Consider the following 13,010-nt stretch of genomic DNA (forward strand, 5'->3'; position numbering starts at 1 on the left):
ATTTTAAAATTCAGTAGCATGGTATCTTTCTATTCCTTTATATGTAATAGTATAAATATATTCTCTTCCAAAGTAATATGAATGGATTTTCTGTATTTTTGCATTCTTGTCAATTGTACCTTAAGGGCCTTTCCACAGTTAGCCACATGCTCTTAAAGAGTACTGGACTGGGGCTGGCATTCTTGTCACAGCTATGTGAACCACACAGTCTCTGTTTCCTCATATATACAATAAAGAAACAACACTAGATTGTCTTTAAGATCTTCTCTAACTTTAACATTTTATGATTACATCTAGTTTCCTTCATTTTGTATTTTAAATAGATTTTTTAAGAGGGGAGTTTTATTTTTATTTCTTTCAGACACTTCTAAAATCAGTTTGAGGTTTGACTTTTAAAACCTATGGTAGAATGACAATAATCAGGAAAAGGTCTGAGTGCACTGGGAGGTGTTTAGGCCAATACTTGGTCCACGAGGGATTTGTATTCCCGCTATTTAAAGTCTTAGGTTTGTAGTTTTATTTTACTATGTGGATAAGAGGTGCAGCCAGTGTGTTGACATCACAGGCACCAAAGAGTGTCTTCTGTGTGAGTAGAATTCTTGCGTATATTTCAGTCAGCACACGTAGATTAATAACTGACACTATTGTGTGTATGGATGTGATTCTTAATTTTTCTGCTGAACTTTCAACAGATTGTTCCCTCCCTTGTCTTTGCCTTTTTCCTGCCTCTTTCCTTTACCCCATTTCTGAAAAGAGGCAAACGATGATCATAAAGTTTTCAAAGTGAATTGAAATATTGACTTGAAAGCCATTGATCAGCTTTGTGAGAAATAATTATTTTTTATTTTAAAGTTGCTTTGGGATTACTTAGGATCTGTTCTTTTAGTAAGAGCATAATTCATTTGTAACATCTGATCTCACTTGGGTAGGTTTTATTAGGGCTTATGTTTCATATTTTAAAATGGGCTTTCTATAAATTGATGTGGCAAGAATGCATTTAGAAAAGCTGTGTATGAGCTGTTCCTGTTCGATATTATGTAAAAACGTAGTATATGTTTACATGGAGTTTTTTTCTTCTAAGACCTTAGATCTTCGAAAAGGAGTTATACGGGTTTTTGAATATAGCAGTAAAGCAGTTGCTTTGGTGATTTAGGTTAGGGTAGTAGTTTGGTGGATTTTTGTGCCTGGGCTTGTTGTCTTGGTTTTAAACAAGAGATATTCAAAGTATGCTGCTGCTCACTAGCTTGACAACTGAAACATTCCTTTCCCTCCTTCTCTTCTTTCCTCTCACAACTATTCTTCCATCTCCCAGAGGATGAAAAGGCAAAGCGAGAAGTGTCTTCCTGGACTGTGGAAGGTGATATTAATACTGACCCATGGGCAGGTTATCGATATACTGGTAAACTCAGACCACATTATCCACTGGTGAGTAAATAAGGTAATAAAATCTTAACATTCCAATTTTGAATTTTCCAAAAATGATACTATAGTGAATCATATAATCAGGATTGAGTTTACAAAGAAACTTGCATTTTAGCTCTAGAGCTCTTATGGTATATCGTTTGGGAGCTGTTAGTTTGGCAATCATGGAAGAAGTGGAAAAAAAATTAGATGAAATAGGTAAAACTTTTAAAAAGAAGCATGGGCTAAGGTGGAATAGATATTTTGTTGCTGGCATGATGGTAGTGTGTATAGTCGTCCCTTGATATCCATGGATGATTGGTTCTAGGGCATCCTCACTCCCCACACAGTTTCCAAAATCCACTGATGCTCAAGTCCCTTAAAGTCAGCCTTCCGTATCACGGATAGTGCATCAACAGGTGCGGAACCAGGAGGTATGGAGGACTGACTGTATTACACTTTTCTAAAATTATTTTATTATGATATATTTCTCCCTTAATTTAGATACGGCTTTTCTGCCACTCTTTTCGCTTCCTCTATTATTGGCGGATAAGAGTCGGAGTTTTAATGTAAGAATTCATTCAAGTTGAAATCTATTTGTCACCCTTAAATATTTAAATTCTCTTTACTGATGATTTTCTTTTTATAAAAGGAATACATCTTCAATCTTTAAAATTTGGAAAAATAGGAAAAGCATAACAAAATCTCCTTAATTCTGCCTCCCAGAGATAATGACTAGAAACATGTTGGTATATATTTACTTGGAGACATGATTTTATTGTTGTCAGCTTGCCAATTTCTTTGGAATTACATGGGTGTCTTGTTATTAGTCTCTGTCTAATTTAAAATCCTTAATGGCCTTGACCACTTTCCCCCTTTCTAAAATGCCCTGCGAAAGGGGTGACATTACCACTAGGAAAAGTAAAGCGTAATCTTAATGAAATATATATCTGTTATAATATTTAAGGTGCCATTTAAAACTTTTAAAAACTTTTGAATGGACTTTTTTTCTCCCCAGTTTTATTTATTTTTTGTTGGTAAATCAGTTTTAACTAACGTCTTTGATGTTTTTAGATGCCAACAAGGCCAGTGCCAAGTTATATTCAAAGACCAGATTATGCTGATCATCCCTTAGGTAAGCTCTGCTATGTTGATGACTACTGCAAAGGGAAGGAATGCTTTTCTTGTAGAAATTTTTCAGTGCTGGACTTCTAATAAATGTGTTTTCAAGCAGCATTAGAACATTAAAGATAATTAAAGATTCTTGCCCCCCCATTAGAAATCTACCTACCTCTGAAAGCACTGTGTAGCTGTTGAAGACTATATTTAAAATAATACTGTATTTTATGTTGTTATGACAACTTCTAGACTTACTAAAAAAGTTTTAATTTTAATATTCCCTCCTATCTAAATTAAACAATATCTATTTAGGTAAAAGCGGATGGTAGAGACCTGAGTGAATGCGTAACTAAAGACTTTGGACTGTAACATTAACAGAAGTAGTAATGGTGGTGATAGTGATAGTAGTGATGAGAATGATATGATGATGGTTCTCTAATAATAACTGATGTTTATTTTTGCTTAACTGTGTGTCAGGCACTGTGCTAAGTTCTTTGCACGTGTTACTACATTTAACACTTTCAACACTGCTGAGGTAGGTTCTGTTGTCTTCTCCATTTTTATAGATAATGATACTGAGACACCCAGCGAAGATAGGTAGTTTGCAACACAGGTCACTGGAACAGTCTCTGACCTTAGGGCCTGTACACATAATTATTTTAGACTTTGTAAAATTACTGATTTTGCATGTCAGAGAGGATCAACTCTCAGCAATTTTGTGTGGTTTTATCTAGCAAGTTAAGCTATCTTTGCTTTGTTCTCTAAGAAGTGGGGAACTGTATTACATACATTCTTATGATTATCATTTTAAAATTTTAGTTAAACCCTACTATTTCAGAAAAATTTAAGGGAAAGATAGTCTAAATGATAGCATACTGTTGAGGATGTATAATTTCACTATTTTTCTATTTAATCTTAAATGTAGTATTAGCTTGTATTTAAGAAAAACAAGCATAGACAAGGTAAATTCTAACAAATGTTATGCAGTGAAAGTAAGTTCTAGTCCTTAGAGGTAACTGCTATTCCCCTTTATATACAGAACTTTTCAGAACTATTCTGTATGTGTAAGCACATTAGGACCCCATCCCTGCCATCTATACACAAATGGAAAAAACTATATATACCTTTTCACTTTGCTGTATTCGCTTAATATGTCTTACAAATGTGTCATATAAAGCCACGTCCTTTTTAGTGAATGAAGTATTCGGTTATGTGGATGTATCATATTTCGTGAGCGAGGCTCCTACTAATGAATGTTTAGATCATTTCAAGGTTTTTGCTTATTGCAATTTGACTGCAATTTTTTTGCAATTTGACGGCAGTAACTACTCTTACATTTATATCTTTGTCCATGTGTCAAGAGTATTTCTATAGGTTGATAATCTAAAATAGTGGGATCAAAGGATATATACATTTTTGATTTTTAGAGATATTACAAATTTCAGAGATTTTTTTCCAGTTGTTACTTCCATTAAAAATACATGGATGTCTCTTTTCTGCTATATTTTTCCCCAGCATAGTGTTATAAAGCTTTATGATCTTTGCTAATCTGAAAGATGAAAAATGTTATTTTGCTATTATTTTAATCTGCATTTTAAAATTATGAGTAAGGTTGAGCATCTTTTCATATATTAAGGTCATTTATATTTTCTTCCCTTTTGTAATGTTTATTCATATCCTTAAGCTTTTTTCCCTGTTAGAGTACTAGTTTTTTCCATATTGATTTATAAATGTTCTTGGTATATTAACAAAAATAACCTTTTGATGTATGTTTTTAAAACTTTTTTTCCAATTGACCGTTTATGTTTTGTCATAACATTTATTACAGACTTTGAGTATCCTAACATAGTAAAATTTATCAGTGTTTTATTTTACAGTGTGTATGGCTTTATGACCTAGAAAGACCTTTCGGTGCAGAAGTTATAAAAAATATATTCCTATGTTTTCTTCCAGCATTTTTATGGTTTCAGTCTTTTTTATGTATGATAAAAATCATTTATAGATCTGAAACTTACTTGGTATAAGGAGTTAAATAGGGATGCAACTTAATTTTTTTTCTCGGAAGAATACCTGGTTATTATTTAAAACCAATTATTTAAAAAATCAGCCTTCCCTTACTGATTTGAAGTGCAACCTATATCGTTGTGTTATGTTCTCACATGTCTTTGGGTCTGTTTCTTGATTCTATTCTGTTTCACTAACCATTTGTCTAATCGTGTACCACTGCCAAACTCTTAATTATCCTAGCTATATAATGTTTAAAATTTGGTAGGCCTTGTTGCCCCTACCTTTCCTCTTTTTCAGAATTTTCCTGACTATTCTTGCATGTTTGTTTTTCCATGTGAAATTTAGAATCAGCTTGTCTGGTTCTCAAAATTATCCTGTTGACTTTTTTTTGTTGGGATAGTATTAAATTTATAGATTAATTTTGGAAGAATTGACATCTGTACAATATTGAGTCTTCCTGTCCAGGAACAGGGTATGTTTTAAAAATTTTACTTGACTCCTTTTATGTCTTTCAGTGGTGTTTTCAGATTTTCTTTATGTAGGGATTTTATTGTTAAATTTATTCCTGGGTACTTTATCTTTTTAGTTGTTTTTGTACATAGTAGCTTCTGTATTTTTTAGCTCATTATTTGTATGTGGGAAAGTTATTGATTTTGATAAATTTATCGTACAATATGCCTACTTGCTGAATTCTTATTTCTGGTCATTTACCAGGTGATTCTTCTGTTCTAGAGATATTTAATCATACCTGAAATTGATAAGAATTTTGTCCTTTCCTTTCTAGTTTTATATATCTTATTTCTTTCTCTTGTTAATTTCATTTGCTAGTATTGCCAGGTGTTAAATAATAGTGCCGATAGCGGGCATTCTGTGATGTTGGTTCTCAGTTTGAGATTTATATTTATCATGTCAAGGTGGTAGCTGGCCATGTTATCAGAATTAACTTTCCTTCTAGATTATTATTTACTTTTACTTTCTTAATTTATGAATGATGAATTGGATTAATAGATTTGCCAGTATTGAACTATCCCTGGCTTCTGGTACGAATCTCACTTGCATCCTGATGTATTGTGTTTTTTTTGAATTCTGTTTGTTAATATTTTATTTGGAATTTTTCCATTAGTACTTGTAAATAAGATTAGTTGATGATACTATTTTTGTTAGATTTTGAGTTAATTGCTACGCTGACTTTATTACTTTTCATGTATGTAAAACTTTAAGCTAACAAATTTTATTTGTGAAGATTTTTAGGGCAATATTTTTAAAACTTTTTGAAGTTGGAAATGACTCTTATAGCATCATCTTTGTATGTGTATATAAATTAACAAAGATTTAATGGCAGCACTTATTTCTACTCCTTATAATACAAGTATAATACTTTGTTATGACGTTCTAATATTTTGTATCCCATTTATTTACTTTTAAAAAATGTTAAGTGTAGCCCAATAAAAGGTCACAAACTGGAATTTGAAAAACGCTTACTTTGGTTCCTATTTCAGAAAATAGTGTAATTAATTCATCAGTTGTTGATGTATAGTTGCTTCATGAAATGATTATGAAAGCTATTTGTAAATTCTATGGTACTTTTGAAATGTGTATCATTTACTGAGTTTGATTATCACACTGCCTGGCATATAATAAGTACTCCATAAGTATTGGCTGATTTCTAATAGGTCTGAAAATTTATCCTTTAATTTTTTCTTTAATTGGTTTAGCACGTTTCCCTTTGATGTTGAAAATGTTTTTTTTAAAAAATCTAACCTAGACCATCTGAAATTATGAATTACTGTTGTATGAAACAGACTACTGTTTTTATGCCACAGGTATATAATTATGCAAATAAATATTACATTTTTGCATTCATTTTGGTTTTACTTACCGGTTTTTCATTCCAGGAATGTCAGAATCCGAACAGGCTCTTAAAGGTACTTCTCAGATTAAATTACTCTCATCTGAAGATATAGAAGGGATGCGACTTGTATGTAGGGTAAGAGTTATTTTTTTGCCATGGGGTAGGAAATGTTTTAAGCAGTACTTAGACATGAAGTCAGTGGTTTGCTGATTTATAAAGATAGCAAATGTTATATTGTTAGACTGACTAACACATGCTGGTTTTTTTTTTTTTTTTAACTTTTTTTGAGACTGAGTTTTGCTCTTTCGCCCAGACTGGAGTGCTGTGGCGCGATCTCTGCTGACTGCAACCTCCACCTTCCGGTTTCAAGAGATTTTCCTGCCTCAGCCTCCCGAGTAGCTGGAATTACAGGTGCCCGCCACCACACCTGGCTGATTTTTGTAATTTTAGTAGAGATCGGGTTTCACCATGTTGCCCAGGCTGGTCTCAAACTCCTGACCTCGTGATACGCCTGCCACGGCCTCCCAAAATGCTGGAATTACAGGCGTGAGCCACCATGCCTGACCTTTTTTTGTATTTTTAGTAGAGATGGGGTTTCACCATGTTGGCCAGGCTGTTCTCTAACTCTTGACCTCAGGTGATCTGCCTGCCTTGGCCTCCCACAGTGCTGGGATTACAGGCATGAGCCTCTGGCTGGTTTAGCCACGCTTTTCATTAAACTATTGTTAGTATATAATTTTAGTCAACAGTTGTTTTCTTCTTAAAAGCCTGTTTCGGAATTAATCTGATGGATAGTCTATAGATGACAATCCTTTTCATTTATTTTCTGTATTCTTTTTTAAAAGAAACAAATTTTTTATGATATTTAAAAACATCTTGTCATTTTATTTTCACAAGTCATCATAACATAGGACAAAGTTTAAGGCTCAGAGGGTTACGCTATTGGCCTTTTTGTGAAATACCTATGATGAGTGATAGTAGTGGTTGGTACTTATCAGGTGAAATCACATATTTATTCTGAAGAAAAATATAATACATTGATATTATTTATTTAGATAAGATTCTTAAGGTTTCTATTCAGTGCTTTAAAGTGATTTGATTCTAATTTTGTTTGATATTCTGGAGAACTTTCTATTCCTATGACTTGCTGTGATTCTTTGAGGAATTCATTTATCTTTTTTTTTTTTTTTTGAGACGGTCTTGCTGTCACTCAGGCTAGAGAGTACAGTGGCATAATCATAGATTATATAGATCATAGCTCATAGCTTACTGTAACCCCAAACTCCTGGGCTCAAGCTGTCCTTCCACCTCAGCCTCCTGAGTAACTGGGATCACAGGCATGTGCCCACTACACCTGACTACTTTTTTTTTTTTTTAAGAGACAGGATTTCACTATGTTGCCCAGGCCCATCTGTTCCTTTTTCTTTTCCTCTATTTTTCCCCATTATAGAAATGAGAGAAGACTACCTCTATCAGTTGATGATTGTTTAGATTACTTAGGATATATATTTTCACATAGAAATCAGCCAAGCTTACTGCTGCTTGCTCGTTAGCCCAATTTTTATATAAAATTTGTCTGTTTTTATGTATTTACATATTATATATTTATATATTTTCTATAAAATTATAATATTCAAGGGGAGATTAATTTTTACTAATCTTCCACAAACAGTAGAAGGGGTATAGATTTCTATTTCTGTGTCTTTTTTTAATGTATTTTGTTCCTTTTTTACAGCTTGCTAGAGAAGTTTTAGATATTGCTGCTGGCATGATTAAACCAGGTGTAACTACTGAAGAAATAGATCACGCTGTACACTTAGTAAGAACTTCACTTTTTTACTTTGAGAAATTTTGTTACATTACTCGATGCTTTGAACTTAAACATTAAGTAGACAAGTTCTGAGTGTCTAAGGTAACATAGGTAAGTTCATTTGAAAGCAAATTTTTGCTTTGTTTCAAATATGGAAAACATTCAACAGTCATTATTCCCATCTTTAAGAATCTATAATATTAAGGTCTGAGGTAGGCTTGAAAAATACCTTGTTTCTGAAACAAGATATTCATAATAAGCATTTCAGTTGAGCTTTTATAAAATGATTGATTTTATCTGCTTTAAATAAATCCTGCCACTACAGACATCTAATATTCTGAAATAAAAAAAAGAATATAACTTCTGATGGTAGATTAGTTAAATGTTTCCTTTTATATCTATAGTGTCAAGGCAATGAACAGTCCAGATAAATGTTTGTAGTAAGTATAGGGATTAAAAATAAATAAATAAAGATTGCCTGTCTATCAGAGAGAGACCTTAAGACTTTAGTAGATGAGTGTACACATTATATGAATTAAAAAGAAATGAGTGATAAGTAGTTAATATGTGGAAAGCAGATCAAACATGTTCTAGTAAACAAATGCAAATTATAAAGGCCTAGTAAATTTGTATTTTTAAAGATGTTTCTATCCGTTGCTTGTGTGGAGTGATGAAACTGGTCCTCTCTTCTGCTTGGTGATGGTATTGTAAATTGGAAGAACCCTTTTGGAAGGATTTGACCATGTATCTTGAGCTATGAAAATGTTTATAGATTTTTTATTCAGAATCTTATTAATCCTGACTTTTGGGTGTTGTTTCATATATTAGTATAAGATATATCATATGCAATAATAGCATTTTGAGTATGTTCTGTGGGCCAGGTGCTCAGGTGCTTCTTTTACGTTAACGTTCGTCTTACCAACAACCCCTTGAGGGTAGGTACTATTGTAATCTCCATTTTATAGGTAAGGAAACTGAGGAGGAGAGAGGTTCATTAAATTGTCAAAAGTTACATGACTTTTAAGTGATGGAATTGGCATTTTCAATCTAGAAAGTCTAATTCTATATGCTCTAAACTATTATTTGTAATGCTATGAGAAGCAGAGAAGTATATTCCTAAATGAGGGAAAAGCCACAAATGTAGTTATTGGTTGTAAGATTTTTTTTTTTCTGTAATTGAGGAAACTTCATATTAATTTAAATTTCCAGTAAGAATGAAATAAATGGTGTATTGTGCAACCATTAAAAAATATTAGCCTGAAGACTAGAGCAGGATGGAAACAGAAATTATGTATGCTGTGATTACTACTGTGTAAAAGCATACAGTAAAGTAAGACTCGTTATGGAGAGCAGACCATGTTTTTCTGTAAGAGTTCTTTTGTTGTTCCACTGGATGTGATTATTAAAATGTCTGGAAGTACTTTACCATTTCTTAATTATGCTAGTAGTAGTCATTTTTGGGGCATAGTGATACAGGCTTATTTCAAAGTAAGAATTATAATTACATCAAAAATGCTTGTTAAAATTTACTTAAAATATTATATTTTTACTATGATATATTTTTCACAAGGACTAGTTAATTCTAAAGTAAAATCTTCATATGTGGTAATATTTATATATATATTTGTAATAGAGGTTGAGTATCCCTTATCTGAAATGCTTTGGACCAGAAGTGTTTTGGATTTTGAATTTTTTTGGATTTTGGAATATTTATATTATACATAACTGGTTAAGCATCTGTAATTTCAAAATTTGAAATTCTGAATTCTCCAATGGGCATTCCTTTGAGTGTCCTGTTGGTGTTCAAAAAGTTTCATATTTTGGAGGATTTCAGATTTTTAGATTAGGAATACTTAACCTGTATGTCATTTTAGTTTTCCTTTGTGCAGTTACCAGTAAACTGGTTTGTATATGTGTACCTGACTGGCACAAACCCTGTTGTATATTGTTTAAGATAATATCCACTACTATTACTAAAATAAAATATTAAGTTCTTTATAATGACACGTGTCCAGCTTTTTTCACATTTTTCAAATTTTTAAATCTGTAATTTCATACAGATTTTTCTTTATATATTCCAAATTATTTTTTCTGTATTCTAGGCATGTATTGCAAGAAATTGCTACCCTTCTCCCTTGAATTATTACAATTTCCCAAAGTCTTGTTGTACATCAGTGAATGAAGTCATTTGCCATGGAATACCAGACAGACGGCCCTTGCAAGAAGGTGACATTGTTAATGGTAAGAAAAATATGTTACTTTCATCACCATGGGCAAAGAAGCAACAAAGCTTGGGGGAATCTGACAGTGACTTGTGTTTTCTTGACTTGGTTCCTGTACTTACTCGTTTTCCTTTTTAAAATTCAGACTCTTTTTCCTTTTTAAAATTCAGTATCACTAACTCTTAAATCTATGGAAAACTTTCTCGTGGTTTTGTGCATTTTGCTTTTAATATACTTCTGGTGTGATATGTTTGGTGCAGTGTATATTTCTTTAATGCTTACCTCATATGTGATTGATTAGGTCAAAGATGTCAGTGAAATGTGGAGTCTAGTTTTTTTACCCCAGAAGTTCATTAATGGTTTTGAAGAGACCAGGGCAGGCTTTGTTTTAGATACAGGAAAACCCTTCATAATATATGAAGACCTAAAGGAAAGCTGAAAATCTTGCAGAAGCGCCTTACTTGAGTGGAAGTAGCTTTTTTTTTTTTTTTTTTTTGAGGCGGAGTCTTGCTCTGTCGCCCAGGCTGGAGTGCAGTGGCCGGATCTCAGCTCACTGCAAGCTCCGCCTCCTGGGTTCCCGCCATTCTCCTGCCTCAGCCTCCCAAGTAGCTGGGACTACAGGTGCCCGCCACCTCCCCCGTCTAGTTTTTTGTATTTTTAGTAGAGACGGGGTTTCACTGTGTTCGCCAGGATGGTCTCGATCTCCTGACCTTGTGATCTGCCCGTCTTGGCCTCCCAAAGTGCTGGGATTACAGGCTTGAGCCACCGTGCCTGGCCGGAAGTAGCTTTAAAGACCCCTATGTTAAGCTACCTTGGGAAGCTACAAGTATAGAGAGTAGAGGAAGTAGCTTAAAAGACATTATTCCTTTTCTTTTTTTTTGAGACGGAGTCTCGCTCTGTCACCCAGGCTGGAGTGCAGTGGCGTGATCTCGGCTCACTGCAAGCTCTGCCTCCCGGGTTTTCGCCATTCTCCTGCCTCACCCTCCCGAGTAGCTGGGACTACAGGCGCCCGCCACCACGCCCGGCTCATTTTTTGTATTTTTAGTAGAGACAGGGTTTCACTGTGTTAGCCAGGATGGTCTCGATCTCCTGACCTCGTGATCCGCCCGTCTTGGCCTCCCAAAGTGTGGGATTACAGGCGTGAGCCACCGCACCTGACCAGAAGACATTAATGAAGGCTTTCCTAGATGGTATTTGTTTTTGTTTTGTGTATCATTTTATTTTTTGGAGACAGGGTCTGTCACCCAGGCTCGAGTGCAGTGGCGCCATCATGGCTCACTGCTGCCTCGACTTCCCTCGCTCAGGTGATCCTCCCACCTCAGAAGTAGACAAGACTACAGGCTCATTGCTACCATGCTCAACTCATTTTTTGTACTTTTTGTAGAAGTAGGGTTTTGGCATGTTGTCCAGGCTGGTCTCAAACTCCTGGACTCAAGCAGTCTGCCCGCCTTGGCCTCCCAGAGTCTTGGGATTACAGGCGTGAGTTACTGTGCCTGGCCTAGATGGTATTTTAATATTGATGAAATTAAACTCTTTGTTAATAGGGTATCTTAAAGGAACTACCTATCAAATGAGAAAGCATGAGCCCAAGTGTTAGAGGCTGCAGATAATTGACTGACTGTGATGCTAGCTGTGAATGATAGCCAAAATTTAACTATGACACTATTTTTATTAGAATTGCTACTGCTTTAGTTAGGGTATCTGTTCATAAAGTTCTATAGGTTTTGAGGCCAACCCTGTTTTTCATATAAACCCTGTTATTTTTATTACATGCAGAATGTGTGAGGTTTTTCAGGAGTATATGTGTTGTGCTAGAACCAAAATATCTATATTGTGATGTTATAGGTTGATTGAAATACATGGTTTAAAAATACTCAGTGTGCTCTCTAGATACATCATAATGGTATAATAGTATATAGTGTAATGGTAAAATAGTAATCTGTATTCTTAAACATGGGGACAAAGAGGAGAATGAATATTCACAAATAAGTGAAAAGCAAATGAGTTTTTAAAAAACAGGTGTAGAGCAGTGTAAATTTTTCTATTATTCCCTAGCAGGAGTAAGGAACTTGTAAAAGATAAATGAAAATGGTGGTTTGTAGCAGTGTAGCAAAGTCTTCAATTTAATGTTACTAACTCTGGTAATTTATCTTGCATGATTGTATGCCACATACATTTTTCTTTTGCCACAAGTGATACAATTTCTGTAAGAGTATAAAAACCCACTATCTGGCTTATGTTACCATGGCCATATTCCTGCTCTTCACAGTGAGTTCAGTTACATTACACTCAGGGAGCTTCTGTTCGGCAATAACTATCTATCTATTGGTGTCTAATTTGAGAATGCAGAAGTTATCTTTTTCATTAAGTTGCTAGATGCTGTCATGTTGGAAAAGCACTTGAATTTTGAAATGAAAATAAGTGTGGTCTTTATATTTGCACATTCTCTTGCAGTGGACATCACTCTTTATCGCAATGGTTATCATGGGGACCTGAATGAGACATTTTTTGTTGGAGATGTGGATGATGGAGCACGGAAACTTGTTCAGACTACATATGAGTGCCTGATGCAAGCCATCGATGCAGGTCAGCCTCAGTG

General features: G+C 34.3%; 1 protein-coding gene across 2 annotated transcripts in view; it reads left to right on the plus strand.

The window, feature by feature from the left end:
* Positions 1-13,010, plus strand: part of METAP1 (methionyl aminopeptidase 1) — a 74,601-nt gene that overhangs the window by 39,026 nt on the left and 22,565 nt on the right. For both annotated transcript variants that reach the window (XM_010365529.2, XM_030914751.1), the window contains exons 3-8: positions 1,313-1,425; positions 2,476-2,536; positions 6,423-6,514; positions 8,115-8,198; positions 10,292-10,430; positions 12,866-12,997. In XM_010365529.2, the coding sequence (XP_010363831.1) occupies positions 1,313-1,425; positions 2,476-2,536; positions 6,423-6,514; positions 8,115-8,198; positions 10,292-10,430; positions 12,866-12,997 (621 nt within the window). The remainder of the gene's footprint in view (positions 1-1,312; positions 1,426-2,475; positions 2,537-6,422; positions 6,515-8,114; positions 8,199-10,291; positions 10,431-12,865; positions 12,998-13,010) is intronic.

The sequence above is a fragment of the Rhinopithecus roxellana genome, chromosome 2, assembly GCF_007565055.1.
Source record: "Rhinopithecus roxellana isolate Shanxi Qingling chromosome 2, ASM756505v1, whole genome shotgun sequence".
Lineage (NCBI taxonomy): Eukaryota > Metazoa > Chordata > Mammalia > Primates > Cercopithecidae > Rhinopithecus > Rhinopithecus roxellana.